The sequence below is a fragment of the Dendrobates tinctorius genome, unplaced genomic scaffold, assembly GCF_039654945.1.
Source record: "Dendrobates tinctorius isolate UK_male_01 unplaced genomic scaffold, ASM3965494v1 ptg000083l, whole genome shotgun sequence".
NCBI classification, from domain to species: domain Eukaryota; kingdom Metazoa; phylum Chordata; class Amphibia; order Anura; family Dendrobatidae; genus Dendrobates; species Dendrobates tinctorius.
The window spans coordinates 17,114,337-17,140,610 of record NW_027361751.1 but is presented as its reverse complement, the minus strand read 5'-3'; the positions used below and the strand labels follow the sequence as shown (position 1 = coordinate 17,140,610).

The 26,274-nt window shown below is 45.2% G+C and overlaps 1 protein-coding gene across 8 annotated transcripts in view; it reads left to right on the top strand.

The window, feature by feature from the left end:
• The window catches only part of HOMER1 (homer scaffold protein 1), a 183,167-nt gene that overhangs the window by 143,092 nt on the left and 13,801 nt on the right, over positions 1-26,274 (top strand). For all 8 annotated transcript variants that reach the window (XM_073584162.1, XM_073584167.1, XM_073584161.1 and 5 more), the window contains one exon: positions 5,982-6,141. In XM_073584162.1, coding sequence (XP_073440263.1) covers positions 5,982-6,141 — 160 coding nt within the window. The remainder of the gene's footprint in view (positions 1-5,981; positions 6,142-26,274) is intronic.

The window sequence follows — 26,274 nt, the reverse complement described above, 5'->3', positions numbered from 1 at the left end:
ATAATAGGGAGTATAGTGAGATTGGACTGCTCAAGTTGGTTGACACGTTTCCTATGTCCCATTTACATAGGAGACACTTGCCAATCACCTAGAGCAAAGATGGCCGGTGGCCATCTCATCACCCACCGGCTCATTAAAGGGAATCTGTCACCCCTTTCTTAAGATATCATATAATGATATCATTCAATTGTGCGTCACATAAGGATTCTCTTAGTACTCTTGCTTCCCCCTGACCCCGCACCTTTCATGCATAAATACCTTTTTTATATCGGTTCAGATGTGTGTAAACTGCCGTTGTCCGGTCCACTGGGCGGGGCTTATTCACCTGCTCCCCCCCTCGCTGTCTTGCTCTACGCATTTCTTCTTGTGTAGAGCAAGACAGGGAGGGGGGGAGCAGTTGAATAAGCCCCGCCCAGCGGACCGGACAGCGGCAGTTTACATACATCTGAACCGATATAAAAAAGGTATTTATGCATGAAAGGTGCGGGGTCAGGGGGAAGCAAAAGTACTAAGAGAATCCTTATGTGACACACAATTGAATGATATCATTATATGATATCTCAAAAAAGGGGTGACAGATTCCCTTTAAGCTATATTTTCTCTGAAATGCCGCAGTCTTCCAGAGAAAAACATATCTGGCTGGAAACGTGTAGCCAGGCTCCGATTCATGCTGCCTGTAGTTTGGCCAGCATGGATTGGATTGAGTAACAAATTCCCTTTAATCTTTCCCTTATTAACCCCTTAACGACCAGTATTTTTGGTTTTGCATTTTCAGTTTTTGCTCCCCTTCTTCCCAGAGCCATAATTTTTTTTATTTCTTGGTCAAAATGGCCATTTGAGGGCTTGTTTTTTGCGAGACGCGTTGTACTTTTGAACGACACCATTGGTTTTACCATGTCGTGTACTGGAAAGCGGGAAAAAAAACAAAAGTGCAGTGAAATTGCAAAAAAGTGCAATTCCACAATTGTTTTTGTTTTGCTTTTTTACTAAGTTCACTAAATGCTAAAACTGACCTGCCATTATGACTCTCCAGGTCATTACAAGTTCATAGACACCAAACATGTCTAGGTTCCTTTTTATCTAAGTGGTGAAAAAAAAATGTCAAAGTTAGTTAAAAAAAAATAAAAAAATTGCGTCATTTTCTGATACCCGTAGCATCTCCATTTTTCGTGATATGGGGCTGGGTGTGGGCTTATTTTTTTGTGCGCCGAGCCAACAGTGGTTGGCACGGTGGCTCAGTGGTTAGCTGAGCCACCTGGGTTCGAATCCCACCAAGGACAACATCTGCAAGGAGTTTGTATGTTCTCCCCGTGTTTGCGTGGGTTTCCTCCGGGTACTCCAGTTTCCTCCCACATTCTAAAGACATACTGATAGGGAATTTAGATTGTGAGCCCCATCGGGGACAGTGATGATAATATGTGCAAAATTGTAAAGCGCTGCGGAATATGTTAGCGCTATATAAAAATAAAGATTATTATTATAAAATAAAAGCATTTTGGTGCAGAAGATGCCATCTTTTGATCTCCCGTTATTGCATTTTAATGCAATGTTGCGGCGACCAAAAAAATATAATTCTGGCATTTTCACTTTTTTTCTCGTTACGCCATTTAGCGATCGAGTAAATTCTTTTTTTAAGCCACAAAGAAATGTGAATAGTGGCACCAGTGTTAAACATGTAATCCTTTGTACGGAGGAGTTGAGCCGGATTATACAGCCTTTATCAGCATAAATGTCCAATTTGGAGATGCTCAGCATATATCAACATGTAGATATGAATAATTCAGAAAAAAGTATGCGGCACGCACCATGGCAGCTTGAATGAAAAGTCCTTTATTTCGTGTCTATCATCGTATTTGGTAAGGTGCATCGGCGGGCAGAGGCGTTGAAGCATGGTGACGCAAAACGGCCGTACTCCTCTCTCCCCGCACGCCGCTGTCTGCCGATGCACCTTACCATCTATGATGATAGTCACGAAATAAAGGACTTTTCATTCAAGCTGCCATGGTGAGTACCGCATACTTTTTTCTGAATCATTCATAATTCTTTTTTTATATCGATAGATCAGGCGATTCTGAACAATATGTGTATACTAAATATGTGTATGTTTGATTTTTTTTATTGTTTTATTTTGAATTGGGTAAAAGGAGGGGTGATTTGATCTTTTATATTTTTGGATTTTTTTTAAAAACATTTTTTTTTACTTGTGGCATGCTTCAATAGTCTCCATGGGAGACTGGATACTGCCATAACCCGATCGCCTCTGCTACATACAGGCGATGATCAGATCGCCTGTATGTAGCAGAATTGCTGTGAGTGCCAACCACTGGGCGGTGCTCATAGCAGTCCGTCAGTGACAACCATAGAGGTCTGCTGGAGATCTCTGGTTGTTATGCGAGATCCATCGGCGATCTGCTGACATGTGACATGGTTTTCCGGCTCGCTTGCTGGAAGCGTGTGTTGAATGCTGCTATCAGAGTTTGCTGATAAACCACTCATTGTATTGAAACAACAGCACTCAGCCTAATAAATGACACATCACTGAATTCAGTGTCTCAGCCTCTACCTCGTGCTATGATTGGTGGGTTACTGTGAGGAGGTTACTGTGAGGCGGGTGGGGCTTATATAGAACTGGAAATCTGTCTCTCTCCCTCTTTCTTACACAGGGTGAACAGGAGGAAGCATTTCCCGCCCCTGTTTATAATCATTGTCCTAAAAAGTTTTAATTATTGCTTGTATGATGAATGCTTTATTGTATTTTTGAAATTACCATTGTATATTTTGTTCCAGGTTCAATTTTATCATGGCTATAAAGAGTTAACAGCATTAATCTTCTAAGCCCAAGGGAAGGGCCATCCTTCAGCCATGGTTCCCTAGAGGTTTCCTCCACAGGGGGTTTTTCCTCTCCTGAGTGCTGTAGGATGACTCTTTGTGAGTCGGAGGTTTTCCAAGTTAGTCCCCTTAATGCTTTTGCAGGGACTTCTAGTTTATAAGTTTGCTAAAGTGATTTATTTAAAAAAAAAAAAAAAAAAAGGTGTCAAATGTGAATTTATAATCCGTCACAGCTTTGCGGTTTAGGAGTCAGGGGGAAGTTGCAGGCAAGTTAAGGTGGGCTCATTTTAACTAATAGAGGATGTAAAACCTCATGGTGGTGAACAGGCTCGGCTTTGGTGGCCAGCCTCAAGGACGTTGTAATGGTAACGTCAATCAGGGGCGGGCACAGTGGTTAAGCACAGGAGTGAGGATAATAGGGTCATTGGTACCCTGAAAGTTTACTGGCTCTGCCTTTATGGCTGTCTGTCCTGGTTCTGTATGTCAGACAGCTGGGGATATCACAGTACTTGTGAATCCCATTGTACCAGCACTTCACCTGACTCCTACTGTAATTGTTTTAATCCTGTGATTTAAATAAAGCTGTGGCCATTTTGACAACCAAAATAATGTGTTGTGTATTTATTCTAGTGCCTAGGTTTACTGTAGTTATGGTGGTTTTAAGATGGAGTGGGGGTCCGTCCCATATCCATAAGTCAGGAAACTGCTGTAAACTGTTCCTGAAATGACTAGATGTTAGTTTAAAATAGACCCAGTATTCAGTGTGAAAATTGCAAGGTTACTAATTTTGTCTTAGATATATGAAAGAAAAAAAAACATTGCCAAAGTGTTTAAAAACATGTTACATAAAAACCTGATTTAAACAATAGGTATTTTCTGATGATAACTTCCATTTCATGGGAGACACAGGGCTTCCAACACGACATGGACAGTCTCTTCCCTATGTCCTCACGGATTGTAGGATGATCTTGTGTGCAGGGCCATGATTCCTCTTGTCTGTATTGTGGATTAGGTTGTTTCTCTGCTTTCCCTGATCAGTAAAGTGCTGGTGCTGTAGAAATGAAAATTATTATTCTAGCAACATTTGAGCAGTCTATGATTTTAAATCTGGGAATGAAAGTTTGAGCTGAACTTTATTTACTTCTCCCCACAAGTACTACTGTAAAAATAATGGAAACAGAACATTTCATAAAGTAAAGGATGTCACCAGTTCTCCAACTTTACTTTGTCATCATGAGATGCCCTGACATAATTTTCAGAGATTATAGCATAATTTTGTAAAAATTGTGAAAGAGAATCTGCCACACTGTCTACTGTAAAGCAGAAGGGGCTAAGCACATTGATATATAGTTTTATGGCAAAAGATTCAATAAAACTCACAGTGTATTCATTTGCATCCCTGCTTATTCTATTTTTGGGGGTCCAGTGGGCGGACCTATTAAAAGCCTTACAACTATCAGAGAAGACTGGCAAGTACTGAATAATGCCACTCATTGGAGTTCTAATGTTAGGCTCACCTGGTGAGGTGGATCCTTCAAGCCAAATGTCCAGGTGGACACATGCGTCAGAGGTGTCGGTGAAGCAGACAGATAGCAGAGGTATGAAGACTGCAGGTGGACAGAAGATTGGGAACAGGTAGCTGAGTTATTGGTAGCTGAAGGCAAACCAGAGACATCCTGGACACCACAGAAAGATAGCAGAGGTACTCAAAGCCACAGGCAGACAGAAGACATCCTGGAGACCACAGACAGGTGGAAGAAATACTGCAGATAGGTAGCAGAGATACTACAGACAGATAACATGTCCTGGAAGCTACAGGCAGATAGGAGATGTCCTGGAGACTGGAGGCAAGTAACAAATATACTGGAAGCTGCAGGTAGACAGGAACACGAAAGTCTTAATACCAAGATACAGGTGTGTGTCTTGGTGAACCTTATACAGGCCCGGGTTGATGCACATGTAAGCAGGTTGCGGGATGCAGTGACAAGCAGAAGACAGAGCGAGGGTTATCAAAAGGTAACAATTTAATAGAACAGGGTTTGCACTCCTCGCAGGGAGGTAAATGGTTAAAGGGTGAATGGTAGGAATAATAACTGTAAATCAAGGGTAGTCCAAAGAAAGAACTTATCGTAACCTGTATGATTCTCTGTAGGAGATGATCCCACAGGGGTTATAGCTGCGGCAGAGTCCGGGGGTGATGTCCTCAGATGGAGTCCTTTACACTGTGGTTCGTCTTCTGGCGGTTGGTCTCCGGTACCTTTCGCTGAGCCCTAGTCCATAAACACATGCGGCCGGAGCAAACAAGGCCGCAGCACCTTTGGAGTCCAACGGGAATGGTTGTGGAGCAAGTAGCAGGGAAGGTCGCAGGAGTCCGTCCTGTACTTGGCTTTCCCAACTCTGCACGTGCGCAGTACTCACAGTCACAGAGCGCGTGGCACCTCTATATTCGGCAACCACTGAGCGCATGGCACTTCTCAGCACAGCAGTCCCTCTGCAGATGGCGGGGCCAAACCAATGCGGCCTGTCGCCAGTACTCAGGGGACGGAGTGCGCTGCACACCTGACTGCACGCTGCTACGGGTTGGCGCCAAATTCCTGCTGCTGCGCGCGCTTTTCTTTTTATGTAACCCCTCCTCCCCGGGTCATGAGGTTGGTCCAGCTCCTCATTTTTCCCCCCCGGCAACAGGGGAGGCAACCGCAACAATTCCGGACCCGGCTCGGCACAGGTTCCCGCAGCCCGGTCCTTCTCCTTACACACACATTGGATCATGCCAGGCCATCCACAGAGCCAGACGTGGAGCACAACAGAGACTAATGAACTGGGGTGAGGAAAGCAAAGTCTGTATCTAGGACAGGTGCCAATCACCTAAGCATAGAATGATCAGGGTTAACAGTGAATTAATACAAATTATGCTGAATCATTTCCCAGAAAACTATATATTTGTATGCTTAGCTCCTTCTGCTCTATGCTGTTTGCAGATCAGTTCCACATGATAGGTGCCCTTTAGCGATTAGTGACATCCTCAGACTTCTTGTTTTGTTCCTCTATGTAACGTTATGTTGTCAGTAATGTTGCAGTGTTATATGCGTTTTTAGCCAGTGCTATATATTGTAGCCATTGTAATTTTTTTCTTTGATTTTGTGTTTTTATAGCAGTTCTGCCATTAACAAGCACTGGGAAGCAGAACTGGCCACACTCAAAGGAAACAATGCCAAGCTCACAGCAGCCTTGCTGGAGTCCACTGCCAACGTCAAACAATGGAAACAACAGCTTGCTGCGTATCAGGAAGAAGCAGAGCGTCTCCACAAACGGGTGGGTATTGACAAAACCAATGCTGGCTCACAAGGTAGAGCTCCAGGTGGGAACCAGTTATTTTTTTTTTAATGTATTTAAGTCACAGGATGTTACATGTCTTATTCACTTTCTTGTAATCAGATTGTTTTATCTAATATATAAAGCTCAATGTGTGTGTGTGTATGTCCGGGATAGGAATCCGCACCGTCGCAGCTACAGCCACAAAATATGGCACAGTCACACGTCTGGACCACAAGAGCGTCATAGGCTTTGTTGTGAGGCAAAATTTTAACCCCACGCGTTCCAATTCACCAAACAATTTTGCCCCTATCTACATAATGGGGAAAAAGTGTACGTATTAGCATCCGCACCGTCGCAGCTACAGCCACAAAATTTTGCACAGTCACACGTCTGGACCCCGAGAGCATCATAGGCTATGTTGTGAGGTGAAATTTTAACCCCCACGCGTTCCAATTCACCAAACAATTTTGCTCCTATCTTCATAATGGGGAAAAAGTTAAAGGAAAAGTTTTGGAGGGAAATTGACAGCTGCCAGATGTGAACAAGGGGGACTTAAAGAATGAGAGCGATGGCGCCAAAGCGTATATACCGTACAGTTGCTAAGGTGGGGCCCTGACATGGGATACTCACGACACACGGGGATATGAACACACACACGCAAAATGCGCCACACACTACCACGTGCTTCAACACATATACCACCCTCAGCACACATTTCACCACACATACACCATCATCGCCACATAAAAGTCCAAACACAAAAGTCGCCACTCAAAACTCACCACGATGTCACAGAGCTGTTTAAAAGATGAAAAATGAGCTGTGATTGGTTGCTATCAGCAACAGTTTTCTTTGTAGACAGTTGAGGTAACTGAGGCCTATTATTTTTATCATTTCTATCGTGTTATCGTCCTTCTGTAAAGCTGGAAATAACACAATTTATTACCGTGCCAACACAGACCACCCTCTGACACAGACTGCAGGGGGAGCCCAGTATCACACAGGATAGGATTAGATACATGGCTCAGCAGCCAGTATTGCACAGGATAGGATTAGATACACAGCTCAGCAGTTAGTATCACACAGGATAGGATTAGATGCACAGCTCAGCAGTCAGTATCACACAGGAGAGGATTAGACACATGGCTCAGCAGGCAGTATCACACAGGATATGATTAGATACACGGCTCAGCCGTCAGTATCACACAGGAGAGGACTAGACACATGGTTCAGCAGGCAGTATCACACAGGATAGGATTAGTTACACAGCTCAGCAGTCAGTATCACACAGGATAGGATTAGATACACAGCTCAGCAGTCAGTATCACACAGGATAGGAATAGATACGCAGCTCAGCACACAGTATCACACAGTATAGTATTAGATACACGGCTTAGCAGACAGTATCACACAGAATAGGATTAGATACACGGCTCAGCAGTCAGTATCATACAGGAAAGGATTAGATGCACTGTTTTTATGTGCAATATAATCATAATAATTTGTTATAACTAACCACAGTAGGTTACTATGCCCAGGCAACGCCGGGCTCTTCAGCTAGTGTATTTATAAAAATTCACCATACATCCTTGGGAGCTTATGGTTGCCTTAGACCAGGGGTGGGAACCTTTTTTCTGCCAAGGGCCATTTGGATATTTATACCATCCTTTTGGGCCGTCAAAATTATCTACTTGAAAATCACCCTGCTTTATTTGGTCAAATATTTAATTAACTTACCTGTGAGGTAGCGCTGTCATTCAAGGTTGGGGGACACTCGCTTGGCAGCCACACAATCAGATCCAGCACGGGTTTTCATAAGCCATAACAGTCCATGAGGTTTATTTGCCATCATAAACCACAGCAGCAATATACAACAGCGCAGCATCCATTATATAGCTTCACATGACAGCATAGCGTCCATTATACAGGCTATTTAGCCCCAGGGTTATCTCACCCACGTCAGGGTTCCCATATGGCTGTATCTCCAGGCTGCAGACATCCACTCACTCCTCAGGGACTCTCAGACCCTGGCTGCCATTACACACACAGCCGCTCCACAGGCTGTTAGTGAGGAGATCCTTCTCCTCATGGGACCTTCCAAACTGGACCAATCAGGTCCCAGCATTCACCTCATGTGACCTACCCTAGCCACATTATATGGTCTATAGCCACGCCCACCGGGTCATGTGACTATGACCTCATCACAGGTCCTTCACACACTCATAGCCTTTTAATACAGGCGGTTTCAGACACACCCCTGGGTGGGTTTGTAGGTAACCAGAACCCGCCCATCTCTCTAGTTACCTGAAGACTTCTCCCTTATACTTAGAAACAACACATCAGCAATGATATTGCTGATCACACATACACTAGTCTCCATCTCAAAGCCACCCACTTTGAGATACATAACTATCCTTCAGGATTCTGCCACTCATCCGTTCTCTTGGGACATCCACACAGCGCCCCCTAGTGGACACAGTGGTCATTACACCACATACCCCGCCCCTCTGTTCAAACTTGTGGGGTTGAACACACAATCTTACACCAGGATTTCGAGACCGGGCACTCATTACACCTTGCCCCATAGGTCGAGAGAACCGTCTCCATCTGTCATACGGCCTCATCTCTGCGTTAGGCCTCCCCCGCCGCCAGCGGTCAAAATATCGGTCATTGTCTTTGACCCTCCAGTTGCCGTCTGTCTGCGTCATCAGACACTGTTTAGTCACCTCCCTCCTAGAGTGCGCTTCGTCACCTGACCGTTCTCCCACTGACCGGCTCTCCCAGTTGGTACGGTCATCAGTCTTAATCGGTCCTACTGTCTGGCCTGAGTCTGACTCATTCAGCGTCTCACAGGAACTAATGTCTCTCAGCTTCGCACTGCCCATCGAACTGCCACTTGCTGACATTCTTCGGCTATCTGCCCTGTCACTTCTTGGCGGAACTCTTCGGGTCCTTACATCTTGATGGGTTGCAGGTGGCCGCCACCTGGTATTCCGTACTTCTTTATTAATTCGTTGACGGTCCAGCCTCAACTGCTCAATTTCTCGCAGGTACCCCACTCGATACTCCACGAGCATCCGAAAGTCTCTCAGGCTCTCCATGGAGCCAACCACGATGATGGGAATTCTACCCACTTCACTGGATACCTGGTCTTCATCATCAGGAGGGATCCTCACCCTCACCACACCAGAGATATTCACGAGGTCTTGCATCACCATCCCGGATCTTCCAATGATTCTCCCAATCAGAGCTTTGGGTACCGGAACCACATCTTTCCGCAAACCCAACCGATCCATAGCCTCTCTTGCTATCTCTAGGCGTCGAGCAGCCTTCACATTACTCTGCCTAACCAATTGTTTGACACGTAGACACTGCAAATGCATCTCTTTCAGGACAGCTACTCAGTTTGATGTATCTTCTCTGGCTGATACTATCACCAACAGCCGAGTCTCAGGTGCCCAGTGCACCTTACAGGCTTTGACCGCCTCTTTGAAAGCCTCATGCACCCCTTCCTCAGCACAGGCTTCTTGCATGTCCTCTGGTACATCAATCACAGACTGGAAGGTCATGGTCTTGCTCTCTTCCTGGACTGAAGGATCTGGCTTTACCACGGACACTTCCCTCACTACAGTTGCCCCGACCGGGTGACTGTCTTCTTTAGTTCTTAACTCACCAACTTCACACGATGGGATCACTTCATGACCCTTTGCCACGATTGCTACTGGCAGTTCTGTCTTATTCTCACTCGCGTTCACCCGCGGTAAGTCTTCGTCCAATTTCTCCCGCAGAAGATTGTTAACTACTCCTCTAAGTTCCTCCATCTCTTCCTTGAGGTTCTTGTTCACACTTTGCCAGGTGGACAGGTGTCCTCTGAGCTCCAAGACTTCTTTCTCGAGCTCCTCCACCCTGTGCTCGGCCGTTTGTCTCAGGACTCTTTCTCGTTTAACCTGTTCTTCTGCCTCGTCCCTGAGGGCCTTATTCAGTTCTTGCCACGTTACCATGTGACCTTTGAGCTCAGAGACTTCTTTCTCTAGCTCCTCTAGTCTGTGCTCCCTGTCTCTCTCAGAGCCACAGTCACCCCCAGAGATTGAGTCACCCCTCCAGTTACTCACTAACTGTGTGACTACTTCAGCCGTCTTATCTATCATGTCAGCGTCAGTTTTGTCACAAGATGTCCGGTTCGTCCGTTGGGCTGACGTACCCCTTTTCCCGGTCACTTCCACCTCTGACCTCTATACGTCACGAGCCGTCACCGTCTTAATATCTGTTAGCCCAACCATAGGAACGTCTCCCTCCTCGTACCATAGGTCATCCAACACGACAAAGTCCCGGCCGCCCTCCAAGGTATACACTAAGTCTCGTGGTATCCCGCCACCTTGGCACTCACTGCCTCCGGGCCCCTCAAACACCACTCTGTCTAGCATATAGTTCACCGTGACCCCATGTTTACAGCGAACCTGAGCCATTTTCTCAGTTAGACAGAAAGTGAGAGGAGTTCCTACCAGAGTCACCTGACTCTTGGAGTCCAACAGTCCCGAGATTCCTTCCCGGTGCAGCATCACAGTACACACTTGCGGTCCGTCATGCTTCGGAAAGTATAACCCACATTCTGGAAACGACATACACCCACACTGCGGTTTCCCAGACATACCCACTGAGCCAACCAGTGCTGCCATTTCTTCACACTCGGCCCCTTTCTGGACCACCACCCCAATTTGGGTCACCGCCCCCCTCTGGGACTCCACCCCCTTTTGGGTTACCACCCCAATTTGGGACTCCACTTCTTTTTTGGTTACCACACCAATTTGGGACTCCACCCCCTTTTGGGCTACCACCCCGATTTGGGTCACCGCCCCCTTTTGGGACTTCACCCCCTTTCGGGATCTCCCCATGTTGGTTATACCAGTCTTCTCAGACCACCTTTCACACCACACAGTTTATGTCTCTTATGATACCACACAAGTCTTTGTTGGCACCACCACAGCTCCTGCTGTCACCGATCACCGGCACCACCGGCTGCTGTTCACACACAGCGGCTGGTGTCACTGCAGCTCCTGCTGTGCCATCTTCGTGGACCCGCTGATCCATCGGAAGCCGCTTGTCACCTTCGTGGCCCCCACTGAGCCACCACAGGCTGAGTCGAGAAAAAAGAAGAAAAAACACACCACAAAAAACTCAAAAACTCACGTGTCCTGACTGTGTGCTATTCAGGACGCTCCTGTCTCCACCTGAGACCGTCCAACACACAGGGCGCACCGGGTGCTATTCACGGAGCGACCCTCCTCCCAGGGTCTCCCCACACACCGGCCTCACCAGTTCCAGGGGCTCGGCTGGTGCTCTTCAGGACATCTGTCTCCGCCTGAGACTGCCCAACACTCGCGCCTCACCAGGTCCAAGGTCACACCACGTGCTCCTGGGATCCGACTCTGCTCCCAGGGCCGACCCTCCAGGACCTTTCCTCACTGAACCCTCCAGGAACACTGTTTGCCTCACTGACCCAGGTCAGCACCACACGAACACCCGTCCGATACCTGTGTCGGCCACACGGGTCACCGTTTTACTCATTGACCCAGGTCAGTACCACACGAACACCATTCCGTTTCTCCTGTGCTGCCCACACAGGTCCTCGGGTACCTCTTCACTCAGCGTTGCTCTTTGCCACCGAATTTTGCAGTCCTTATCCGTTGCTCCCAGCAACAAGGCTACACCACTGCCCATAGCCTTCTCCACCAATTGTGAGGTAGCGCTGTCATTCAAGGTTGGGGGACACTCGCTTGGCAGCCACACAGTCAGATCTAGCACGGGTTTTCATAAGCCATAACAGTCCATGAGGTTTATTTGCCATCATAAACCACAGCAGCAATATACAACAGCGCAGCGTCCATTATATAGCTTCACATGACAGCATAGCGTCCATTATACAGGCTATTTAGCCCCAGGGTTATCTCACCCACATCAGGGTTCCCATATGGCTGTTTCTCCAGGCTGCAGACATCCACTCACTCCTCAGGGACTCTCAGACCCTGGCCGCCATTACACACACAGCCGCTCCACAGGCTGTTTGTGAGGAGATCCTTCTCCTCACGGGACCTTCCAAACTGGACCAATCAGGTCCCAGCATTCACCTCATGTGACCTACCCTAGCCACATTATATGGTCTATAGCCACGCCCACCGGGTCATGTGACTATGACCTCATCACAGGTCCTTCACACACTCATAGCCTTTTAATACAGGCGTTTTCAGACACACCCCTGGGTGGGTTTGTAGGTAACCAGAACCCGCCCATCTCTCTAGTTACCTGAAGACTTCTCCCTTATACTTAGAAACAACACATCAGCAATGATATTGCTGATCACACATACACTAGTCTCCATCTCAAAGCCACCCACTTTGAGATACATAACTATCCTTCAGGATTCTGCCACTCATCCGTTCTCTTGGGACATCCACACAGCGCCCCCTAGCGGACACAGTGGTCATTACACCACATACCCCTAATGTGATGACTTGAGCTGCTTCTCTTTGGTGTGGCTCTGATGTTAGGTGGTAATGATTATGTTACTACTCATAACTGGTTTTCCAGATTTGCATCAGCCTGGAGCAGAGGCAGCTTTTTGCGATGATGAGTTTTGTAAAGAACTCGCAGCAGTCGTACCAAACACAGATGTATATTACACTGCAGGTCTCCTCATAGTGGGAAATCCATCCATGCTTACGTTACATTTATAGAACTTAAGCAGTGGGATGTCTGCAGTATGCATAACATCGGAGACACTGAGACTGCTGCTATACATAACATAGGGGATGCCAAGAATGCCAAGTACATCACATAGCAGACACCGAGACTGCCATATACATCACATGGAAGACACCGAGACCGCAATATACATCACAAAGGAGACACCGAGACTGCTGTATATATCACATAGGAGACACTGAGACTGCAGTAGACATCACATATGAGACACCAAGACTGCCGTATACATCACATATGAGACGCTGAGATTGCTGTATACATCACATAAAGGATACCGTGACTGCCGTATACATTACATAGGAGACACCTACACTGCTGCATATATCACATCGGAGACATTGAGACTGCCATATATACATCACATAAGAGACACTAAACAGCACAAAAAAGAAGAGAACAAAAAGTAAAATTGAACATAATTTTACACAGAACCCCCAAAATGGGCCTTGACAAAATTGTTGGTGACCTTCCAAAGCTGTGAATAAACAAATTTATTTCAAACATGTGGTGCTCATTCAAACTCACCTGTGGCAAATCACAGGTGGGGGCAATATGAAAATCATACCCGAAACCAGATTAAAAAGTGAGAAGTTGACTCAATCTTTGCATTGTCTGTGTGTGTGCCACACTTAGTATGGAGAACAGAAAGAGGAGAAGAGAACTGTCTGAGGACTTGAGAACCAAAACTGTTGAAAAAAATCAATAATCTCAAGGTTACAAGTCCCATCCTCAGAGATCTTGATGTTTCTTTGTCCACGGTGTGCAACATAATCAAGAAGTTTACAACTCATGGCACTGTTAGCTAATCTCCTTGGATGTGTACAGAATAGAAAAACTGATGAAAATTGCAACTCAGGATAGTTGGGATGGTGGATAAGCAGCCCCAATCAAGTTCCAAACAAATTAAAGCTGTCCTGCTGGATCAGGGTTCATCAGTGTCAGTGCAAGCTATTTGGCAACATTTGAGTGAAATGAAATGCTATGGCAGGAGACCCAGGAGGACCCCACTGCTGACACAGAGACATAAAAAAGCTAGATTGCAGCTTTTCAAAATGTATGTAAGCCTAAATCCTTCTGGGAAAGTGTCTAGTGGGCAGATGAGACCGAGATAGATCTTTTGGTAAATGTGAGGCAACGACCGGAGTCATATGTGAGGGTCGCTATGTGTCCCCCAGAATGCGCTCAGAAGCGTATTAGATCCGCTGGAGTGCCCTGTTGTCGCAGCAGTGTGCCTGTGACTCACAGGGCAGAATAAAAGTGAGTTTGAGCCTGGTCAAGTTATTTGGACCAAGGAGTTTATTCAGGAAAGCCCGGTATTGGCTTTTATTTTTGAAACGGACTGCAGGAAGGTAGTGGGGTCCGGTCTGTTTCCTCCAGCCCAGGTCTTATAAGTGGCCTATGGCCACAGATTGGGGAAAGGAAAAAACAACCCTGCAGAAAGGGTTTGGGTGTGTCAGTTCTGATTTGCACAGAGAGAGAGAGCAGTGGTCTGCAGAGCTCCCTGTGTGAGACAACACAGAGCCAAGCTGAGCCAAGGTCTGGCACCCCTTTCATACCCGGGCAACGCGGTCGCTCACGGCAACTGGTCACGGACTGTTTTGTTGCTTCCCGGCTGCGATCCGGAGGATACAGCGTGTTGTGCACTGTGAGTGTTTTTTTGTGGACATTAAACACATTTTTTTTGTTTGAACTTGCTGGGTCACTGCCTCATCACTGCACAGCATGGACGCCGCTGCTTTGCATAAAGCACATCATTCTACTGTTAACCGAAAACGGAATGAGACCTACAAGAAAACAACACAGTACCTACAGTCAAATATGGTGAAGGTTCAAAGATGTTTAGATGTAGTACCCAGTGCCAGAAAGCTGGGTTTCAATCCTGTTTAATGGGTCTTTCAGCAGGATAATGACTCCAAACACACTTTAAAAAGCACCCAGAAATGGATGGAAACAAAGCGCTGGAGAGTTCTGAAGTGGCCAGCAATGAGTCCGAATCTAAGTCTTAAAATTGCTATTGGGAGATGACACCCTCTAAATATGAGATACCTGGAGCAGTTTTCAAAAGAAGAATGGTCCAAAATTCCTGTTGAGAGGTGTAAGAAGTGTGTTGATGATAACAGGTAGCAAATTATTGCAGTTATTTATTCCAAAGGGTGTGCAACCAAATATTACGATGAGGGTTGCCAACAATTTTGTCTGGCCCATTTTTGGGGTTTTGTGTGAAATTATGTCCAATTTGCCTTTTATTCTCAGTTTTTTTTGTGTTGTTCCAATACACACATAGGAAATAAACATGTGTATAACAAAAGATGTGTCATTGCAATAATTGTTTGAGAATGCTTCATTTTGTGGAACAATTTTAAGGGTGCCAATACTTTCGGTCAAGGTTGTATATACATTACAGAGAAAACATGGAGAATACAGTATATACATCACAGAAGGAGCTGTATATACATCAAAGAAGACATGGGGCTACTGTATATACATAGCAATAAACATAGGGCTGTGGTATATACATCACAGGAGGAGACATGGGGCTATGGTATATACATCACAGGAGGAGCCATGGGGCTGTGGTATATACATCACAGAAGTGGACATGGGGCTGTGGTATATACATCACAGGAGGAAACATGGGGCTGTGGTATATACATCACAGGAGGAGACATGATCCTGCGGTATATACTTCACAGGAGGAGACATGGTGCTGTGGTATATACATCACAGAAGGAGACATGGGGCTGCGGTATATACATCACAGGAGGAGACAAGGGGCAGCGGTATATACATCACAGGAGGAGACATGGGGCTGTGGTATATACATCACAGGTGTAGACATGGGGCTGTGGTATATACATCACAGGAGGAAACATGGGGCTGTGGTATATACATCACAGGAGGAGACATGAGGCTGCGGTATATACTTCACAGGAGGAGACATGGTGCTGTGGTATATACATCACAGAAGGAGACATGGGGCTGCGGTATATACATCTCAGGAGGAGACAAGGGGCAGCGGTATATACATCACAGGAGGAGACATGGGGCTGCGGTATATACATCACAGGCGTAGACATGGGGCTGAGATATATATACATCACAGGAGGAGACATGGGGCTGTGGTATATACATCACAGGAGGAGGCATGAGGCTGCGGTATATACATCACAGGAAGAGACCTGGGGCTGTGGTATATACATCACAGGAGGAGACATGGTGCTGTGGTATATACATTACAGAAGGAGACATGGGGCTGCAGTATATACATCACAGGAGTAGACATGGGGCTGTGGTACATACAGTCATGGCCAAAAGTTTTGAGAATGACACAAATATTATATTTTCACATGATCTGCTGGCCTCTGGTTTTTATGTGTGTTTGTCAGATGTTTTTATCACATACAGAAATATAATTGCAATCATATTATGAGTAGCAAAAGGTTATATTGACAGTTAGAATGAGTTAATGCAGCAAATCAATATTTGCAGTGTTGACCCTTCTTCAGGACCTCAGCAATTCTGCCTGGCATGCTCTCAATCAACTTCTGGATCAAATCCTGACTGATAGCAGTCCAATCTTGCAAAATCAATGCTTTTATTTTGTCTGAATTTGAAGGTTTTTGTTTGTCCACCCGTCTCTTGATGATTGACCACAAGTTGTCAATGGGATTAAGATCTGGGGAATTTCCAGGCCATGGTCCCAGAATCTCTATGTTTTGTTCCCTGAGCCATTTAGTTATCACCTTTGCTTTATGGCAAGGTGCTCCATCATGTTGAAAAAGGCATTGTTGATCGCAAAAACTGCTCTTGGACGGTTGGGAGAAGTTGCTCTTGGAGGACATTCTGGTACCATTCTTTATTCATGGCTGTGTTTTTAGGCAAGACTGAGAGAGAGCCCATTCCCTTGGCTGAGAAGCAACCCCACACATGAATGGTTTCAGGATGCTTGACAGTTGGCATGAGACAAGACTGGTGGTAGCGCTCACCTGGTCTTCTCCGAATAAGCCGTTTTCCAGATGTCCCAAACAATCGAAAAGGGGATTCATCAGAGAAAATGACTTTACCCCAGTCCTCAGCAGTCCACTCCCTGTACCTCTTGCAGAATATCAGTCTGTCCATGATGTTTTTCCTGGAGAGAAGTGGCTTCTTTGCTGCCCTCCTTGAGACCAGGCCTTGCTCCAAGAGTCTCCGCCTCACAGTGTGTGCAGATGCACTCACACCTGCCTGCTGCCATTCCTGAGCAAGCTCTGCACTGCTGGTAGCCCGATCCCGCAGCTGAAACACTTTTAAGAGACGGTCCTGGCGCTTGCTGGTCTTTCTTGGGCACCCTGGAGCCTTTTTGGCAACAAGGGAACCTCTCTCCTTGAAGTTCTTGATGATGCGATAGATTGTTGACTGAGGTGCAATCTTTCTAGCTGCGATACTCTTCCCTGTTAGGCCATTTTTGTGCAGTGCAATGATGACTGCACGTGTTTCTTTAGAGATAACCATGGTTAACAGAAGAGAAACAATGATGCCAAGCACCAGCCTCCTTTTAAAGTGTCCAGTGGTGTCATTCTTACTTAATCATGACAGATTGATCTCCAGCCCTGTCCTCATCAACACCCACACCTGTGTTAATGGAGCAATCACTGAAACGATGTTAGCTGGTCCTTTTAAGGCAGGGCTGCAATGATGTTGAAATGTTTTTTTGGGGGATAAAGTTCATTTTCTAGGAAAATATTGACTCTGCAAGTAATTGCTGTTAAGCTGATCACTCTTTATAACATTCTGGAGTATATGTAAATTGCCATTAGAAAAAATGAAGCAGTAGACTTTGTAAAAATTAATATTTGTGTCATTCTCAAAACTTTTGGCCATGACTGTACATCTCAGGAGGAGACATGGGGCTGTGGTATATACATCACAGGAGTAGACATAGGGCTGCGGTATATACATTACAGGAGGAGACATGGTGCTGTGGTATATACATCACAGAAAGAGACATGGGGCTGTAATATATACATCACAGGAGGAGACAAGGGGCTGCGGTATATACATCACACAAGTAGACATGGGGCTGTGGTATATACATCACAGGAGGAGACATGGTGCTGTGGTATATACATTACAGAAGGAGACATGGGGCTGCAGTATATACATCACGGGAGTAGACATGGGGCTGTGGTATATACATCACAGGAGTAGACATAGGGCTGCGGTATATACATTACAGGAGGAGACATGGTGCTGTGGTATATACATCACAGAAGGAGACATGGGGCTGTAATATATACATCACAGGAGGAGACAAGGGGCTGCGGTATATACATCACACAAGTAGACATGGGGTTGTGGTGTATACATCACAGGAGGAGACATAAGGTTGCGGTATATACATCATAGGAGGAGACATGGGGCTGCGGTATATACATCACAAGAGGGTACATGAAGCTGCAATATATATATATCACAGGAGGGGAATTGGGGCTGCGGTATATACATCACTGGAGGAGACATGAGGCTGCGGTATATACATCACAGGAGGAGACATGAGGCTGCGGTATATACATCACAGGAGGAGACATGAGGCTGCGGTATATACATCACAGGAGGAGACATAAGGCTGCGGTATATACATCATAGGAGGAGACATGGGGCTGCGGTATATACATCACAAGAGGGTACATGAAGCTGCAATATATATATCACAGGAGGGGAATTGGGGCTGCTGTATATACATCACTGGAGGAGACATGAGGCTGCGGTATATACATCACAGGAGGAGACATGAGGCTGCGGTATATACATCACAGGAGGAGACATGGGGCTGCAGTATATACATCGCAAGAGGGTACATTGGGCTGCAATATATATATATCACAAGAGGAGAAATGGGGCTGCGGTATATATATCACAGGAGGGGACATGGGCCTACCTCTGCAGTCCTCTGTGGAAACTCATCATCCGTGAACTGCGGCCACAAAGTACGTCCTGACACTGGCACTAGCCAGGATGAAATCTTTCATTGCATACACTGCAGCATTCAGTAGTAAACGCTTTGTGTGCATGGTCGCAGAGCAAGAAGAAATTGAAGGGCCAGCAGCTGTCGACCCAAGGGCTACGGTTTTCGGGAATCTACCCAAGGGCCAGATAAAACGTCGTCGCGGGCCTGAGGTTCCCTACCACTGCCTTTGTCTCTTTATATGTAACTTCCTTTTACATTTTTGGGAAAGCCCAAAATATTTCCATGTGCTGAAGATCAGTTTAGTCTACAAGAAATCGCTTTGCAAGTCCTGGGTCCTAGCAAAAATTAATGTCTTTTTCAGGGTTTAAGGTGACAAGGAAATGTTTGCATTTGAAAGTGCATTTTTTCCATTTTGATAAATGTCACCCATTTGACTGTTGTTTCAGAGATTTTTCCTCTATTATAAGCATTCTGTACTGGCACAACATGCCTTAAAGTAAAACCAAATCGTAACTGTTATTTTCATTTTTCATAAATCAATAGCATACCTAAAAACAATAAAATTTCTAATACATGTTATAAGAGAAACCTGCTTCTTTGTCCTCCTGGACTGATCTTTCATTTTCAGGGCACAAGCGCATAGAAGTGCTCGGACTGACCAGCAGCTCTCCTGACCTGAGCATGACAGCATATATTTCCTTGCAGCTGCCGCACTCAGGTCAAAAGAGCCACCGGCCAGTCCATGCAATGTGATCGTCGTCCGTGTTATACAGCTATCTATCTGCGCCCTCAAAATTCTCAATTCATGGGTAAAATTTGTCTTCAGTGAATACAGATCTTCCCATTACTGAGATAGGAGATGACAGTTGGTACTTGTAAAGTTCTATGGAGAATTGTAACTGTCATTCCAGGAGAACGTGCAGCAGAATGTCTGTGTCTGCCTCTAGCTCCTCCCTCCCCTCTTCATAAAACTTTATGAGCACCAACTGTCATATTCCATCTCAGTAATGGGATAGTCCGACTTCACTGTATACAGCTTTTACAGGTTTTATCCAAGAATTGAGAATGAATTCAGAAGGAGAATGAAATTTCTCTGATTAGATATGTTACAAATTTGTATGCTTCCATGTATACTATTGATTTATGGAGTAAGAATTAAACTAACGGTTACTCTGTAGGAGACGTGTCTTCAGTGACTTGGCTGCTGTTTGTTCCTTCTCTTTATTGTATCGTATTGTTCATCGTTTTATCCATGAACTATTGACCTCCATATTACAGCAGAGCACATAACGCCTACAGCTTCGAAATCTGGATCTATAAAACCTTTGCCATGAGCATAAAACCAGAGTTTAGTATCCAAGAATGCATCTAACCCCTTAAGGACAAAGACAATTTTCCTTTTTGCAATTTTTCCTTTCTTCTAAGAGTCATAACGTTTTTATTTTTCTGCCTACTTAGACATATAAGGAATTGTTGTTTTGCCCAATACAATTGCACCATTGTTTTGGGGTTTTGATTTTATCGCTTGGGCTTGTGTTTTTATGTGCCGAGTTGTAGTTTTTATTGATACAATGTTGGGTTACATAAAACATTTTGATTACTATTTATTGCATTTTTAGCAGGTGAAATGAGTGAAACATTTTTGCATTTTTTTCATGCTGTTTATCTTTGGTATTTGGTAGTAAATAATTTTATATATAGCATAAGTCATAAATCTGACTTTCATTGATGTGGTAATACTGAATATGGTTTTTTATTTTCTTTATTTTTGGTTGAATTTTTGTTTTTTTATTAATATTTTTTAATAATATTTGTAAAACATTTATTTTCACTTTATTATTTAGTCCCCCATAAGGTATTGAACCCGTGATCATTTGATTGCTTGTACTATATATTCCAGAACTTCAACATTGCAGTAAAAATCACAGCTTTCTATGATGTCCATTCTGTGGCTTCACCAAGATGGTAGCAGCAATCATGTTGTGGGAGGGCTGATGGGAACCTCGCTGGACACCACAGTATAATTATGCCAAGAATTGACAGCGTTATTCAAGTGGTTAAACAGCAGCGAATGGAGCTAGCTCCGATCATTGCTGTTAGTAGCAGGTGCTGTTTTTACCACAGCCGGCACCTGCACTGTGCAGAGAGGCGTCAGCTACTAAACCCTTTCCATACACCTGCGCCATGACAGATATATATGTCTTGCTGTGACAGCCTTCAGTAAGGAAGAGGGGCCTCAAACTGTCCCTGGAACTGGGGCCAACTATCCCTGTCCTGGGGGTACTCTTAAAGGTAGAGAGGTCTGTTATGAATGAGTCACCGTAGGAGGCAAAAACAGAAATACTAGCTAAGTCCTGAACCTAACAACAACAACTAGCAGTAGCCGTGGGGGGTTCCTATGATGCCCTAGACCCCTCGATCACAGCCGGAGAACTACATAGCCTAAAGACAGAAAGGGAAATCTAAACTGCCCCAGAGCAGACCCCAAAGCAATAGGCAGCCCCCAACATATAATGACGTTGAAGCAAGATGAAAAAACACTCACACAGATAGAAAGATAGGCTGAGCAAATGATGGGGCCCAAGCTAACTAAATAGGACAGAATAGAAAAGCTGCTGTCTGCAATTCGCCAAAACCCTCTCAAAAACAAGAGCCAACAGACTGATAGGGAAAAAAGTCCTGAAGACGCTAGGCTTAAAAAAGACTATAGCAGTACTCAGGTATTATCTGACGACAGAGCAAAAAGGAATTCAGCTCACCCAGCAGGGAAAGGCAGAAATCCAGAAAAACAAGGCAGAAAAAAACCCAAAACACAAATGCAAAAAATAGAGCAGAAAACTTAGCTTTTGAGGAGCAGGAATCAGACTATCAGACTGGTCTCCAAGAATCCCTCAGAGTAATCACCCGCAAGGCAGAAGGGCATAGGCTGCCTTATATCCAGTCAGCAATCCCAGTCACCCAGTCATCATCATTCTGCTCAGGTGCCTTGTAATCAGCCTCACTACCTTCCTTCACCAGAAGAGGGAGTTCATCACACCTCAATGGTGAAGGGGAAAATGAACTCACAACAGTACCTCCCCCTTGAGGAGGGGTCACCGAACCCTCATCCACGCCACCAGGGCGATCAGGGTGAGCCCGATGAAAGGCACGCACCAATCTTGTGGCATGAATATCAGAGGCAGAGACCCAGGAATTATCCTCCTGACCATAACCCTTCCACTTAACCAAATACTGGAGTCTCCGTCTAGCCAGACGGGAATCCAGTATCTTCTCTACCTCATATTCCATGTTACCTTCAACTAATACAGGGTCTGGAGGTGCCACCCCAGGAACAACTGGTTCAACAAACCTCTTCAACAAGGACTTATGAAACACATTATGAATTTTAAATGTGACAGGAAGAGCCAAACGAAAAGAGACCAGATTAGTAATCTCCAAAATCTTGTAAGGTCCAATAAATCTAGGCTTAAACTTAGGAGAAGCCACCTTCATAGCGATATTTTTTGATGATAACCAAACCATATCACCAACCTTAAACTGGGGACCAATGGTCCTATGTCGGTTGGAAAACCGCTGGGCCTTTTCCTGGGAGAGAGATAACTTATCCACCACTCGGTCCCAGATCTGGTGCATTCTCTCCACCACAGTGTCAACACCTGGGCAGGCAGAAGGCTCCACCTGCCCTGAAGAAAATCGAGGATGAAACCCAAAGTTACAAAAAAAAAAGGTGACATCAAAGTGGCAGAACTAGCTCTATTATTTAAAGCAAATTCGGCCAAGGGCAAAAATGAAACCCAATCATTCTGATCAGCAGAGATAAAACATCTCAAATACGACTCCAAGGTCTGGTTTGTTCTCTCCGTCTGCCCATTGGTCTGAGGGTGAAAAGCAGAGGAGAAGGACAACTGAATTCCCAGCTTGGAACAGAAAGTCCTCCAAAATCTAGACACAAATTGAACTACTCTGTCAGATACAATGTTCTCAGGAATCCCGTGCAAGCGAACCACCTGTTGCAAAAACAGGGGCACCAACTCAGAGGAAGATGGCAACTTAGGGAGTGGTACAAGATGAACCATCTTAGAGAACCTATCACAAATCACCCAAATAACAATCATTCTCTGAGAGACAGGCATATCAGAGACGAAATCCATTGAAATATGGGTCCATGGCCTCCTGGGGACCGGCAAAAGCATCAACAACCCACTAGAGCGAGAACAAGGTTTAGACCGGGAGCAAGTCCCACAGGACTGCACAAAATTCCTGACATCATGAGACAAGGCGGGCCACCAAAAAGACCGACTCACCAGATCTCTAGTACCAAAAATACCTGGATGACCAGCCAATGCAGAGCAATGAACTTCAGACATCACTCTCTTCTTCCACTGGTCAGGAACATACAACTTTCCACTAGGACAACGCTCAGGTTTGTCCTCGTGGAACTCTTCCAGAGCACGTCTCAAATCGGGCGAGATGGCAGAAAGAACTACCCCTTCGCCTAAGATGGTAGCAGGCTTGGTCACCACAGGAGAATCAGCAAAGAAGCTACTAGAGAGGGCGTCTGCCTTGACATTCTTAGTGCCAGGAAGAAAAGAGACCACAAAATCAAAACGTGTAAAAAACAAGGCCCACCTAGCCTGTCTAGGGTTCAAGCGTTTGGCCCACTCCAGGTAAATCAAATTCTTGTGGTCATTGAGGACCACGACATGGTGTTTAGCTCCCTCCAACCAATGTCTCCACTCCTCAAATGCCCATTTCATGGCTAACAGTTCCCGATTCCCCACATCATAGTTACGTTCAGATGGAGAGAACTTTCGGGAAAAGAAAGCACAGGGATTCATTTTAGATGTTACAGGATCCTTTTGGGACAAAACAGCTCCTGCACCAATCTCAGAAGCGTCCACCTCTACCTGGAACGGGAGTGAGACATCAGGTTGCCGCAAAACCGGGGCAGATGTGAATCTTCGCTTCAGCTCCTGAAAGGAAGAAACAGCCTCCGGAGACCAATTCAACACATCAGCACCCTTTTTAGGCAGATCAGTCAATGGCTTGGCAATACTAGAAAATTTTGCTATAAATTTCCGATAAAAATTAGCAAAACCCAAAAACTTCTGGAGGGCCTTCAAAGAAGTGGGCTGAACCCAATCATAAATGGCCTGTACCTTGGCCGGGTCCATTTCAATAGTTGACGGAGACAAAATAAATCCCAAAAATGAAATCCTCTGTACCCCAAAAAGGCATTTCGATCCTTTGACATACAGGGAATTCTCCCTCAAGATCCGGAACACAGTCCGAACATGTTCCACATGAGAATCCCAATCCTTGGAGAAGATCAAAATATCATCCAGATAGATAATCAAAAATTTATCCACAAAGTCTCGGAAAATGTCGTTCATGAAGCACTGGAAGACAGAAGGGGCATTAGTGAGCCCAAAAGGCATCACCAGGTACTAAAAATGTCCCTCCGGAGTATTAAACGCCGTCTTCCATTCATCCCCATGCTTAATGCGGATAAGATTATACGCCCCCCTGAGGTCAAGCTTGGTAAACCAACAAGCACCTTTAACTCTGGAGAATAGATCCGAAATCAGGGGTAACGGATACTGATATTTAATAGTAATTTTGTTGAGGGCACGATAATCAATACAAGGCCTTAATGAACCATCCTTTTTGGCCACGAAAAAAAAAACGGCATCTAAGGGTGAAGAGGATGGTCTAATATGACCCTTCTCCAATGCCTCCTTAATATAGGTTCGCATAGCCTCGTGCTCGGGTACAGATAAATTGAAGAGCCGACCCTTAGGAAATTTACACCCCTGGCTCAGTTCAATTGCACAGTCATAACTCCTATGAGGAGGCAAAGACGCAGACTCATTCTCACTAAATACATCATAAAAGTCTGCCAAATAGTCAGGAACATCATGCGACTGAGGAGAGGTGGAAAAAACCGGAGCCTCACTAAGGGCACACCGACAACCCCAACTCACCACAGAAACAGATTTCCAATCCAAAACTGGATTATGAATTTGCAACCAGGGAAACCCCAGAACAATGGTATCATGCAAATTATGCAACACCAAAAATCTGCAATTTTCTTGATGGTCTGGGGCGACCTGCATTACCACCTGGGTCCAAAACTGAGGTTTAATTTTCGCCAAAGGAGTAGCATCAATCCCCCTCAAAGGGATAGGCGTCTGCAGAGGTGTCATCGAAAATCCACAACGTTTAGCAAAATCCAAGTCCATTAGATTCAGGGCTGCTCCCGAATCCACAAAAGCCTTGGCGGAAAATGTGGGCAGGGAGCAGATCAGTAATTGCCAGAAGAAACATAGGTTGAACATCACCCACAGAAAACGTGTGTGCAAAACGTTTCTCTCGTTTAGGACAGACAGAAATAATATGCGAGGCATCTCCACAAAAAAAACACAGCTTATTACACCTTCTGAACTCCTGACGTTGCTCCCTGGACAAAACTCTATCACATTGCATAGGTTCAGACACTTGTTCAACAGGTGGCAACACCTCTCGTGCAGTCCTGCGTTCACGTAAACGCCGATCAACCTGAATGGCTAATGACATAGAATCGTCAAGACCAGAGGAACAGGAAATCCCACCATAGTATCTTTTATGGCTTCTGACAAACCCTTCCGAAAGAGAGCTGCCAAGGCATTATCATTCCAGGTAGTAAGGACTGCCCACTTTCGGAATTTTTGACAGTACAATTCTGCAGAATCTCGACTCTGGCTCAATGCCAACAGTGTCTTTTCAGCCTGATCAATAGCATTAGGTTCGTCATACAACAACCCCAAGGCTTGAAAAAATGCGTTCACATTAGTCAGAATAGGATCATCTGGTTTCAAAGAAAACGCCCAATCCTGGGGATCGCCACGCAGCAAAGAGATGACAATTTTAACCTGCTGCGCGGAGCTCCCTGACGAGTTAGGCTTCAAGGCAAAAATAATTTACAATTATTTTTGAAATTCAAAAATTTAGACTGATCCCAAAAAACACATCAGGAGTAGGGATCTTTGGTTCAGCAGCATGTGAATGAGCAAGGTAGGCGGAAATTCCCCGCACTTCCGCAGCGAGCTGCTCCACACGATCAGACAATTGCTTTATCTCCATTGAGAGAAAAAAAAAATTCCCCCTACGGCCTCAGAGATATAGAGGAAAAAATATACACACCCTTTTTTTTTTTCTTTTTACAATTCTTTCCTGCTATTGAGTACCCTAGGATCTGCGGTATGGCGGGTGATTCTGTTATGAATGAGTCACTGTAGGAGGCAAAAACAGAAATACTAGCTAAGTCCAGAAAACCAGAGAAGTTGGCAGCTATCGGATTGCAGACCCCTGGACCTAACAACAACAACTAGCAGTAGCTGTGGGGGGTTCCTACGGTGCCCTAGACCCCTCGATCACAGCCAGAG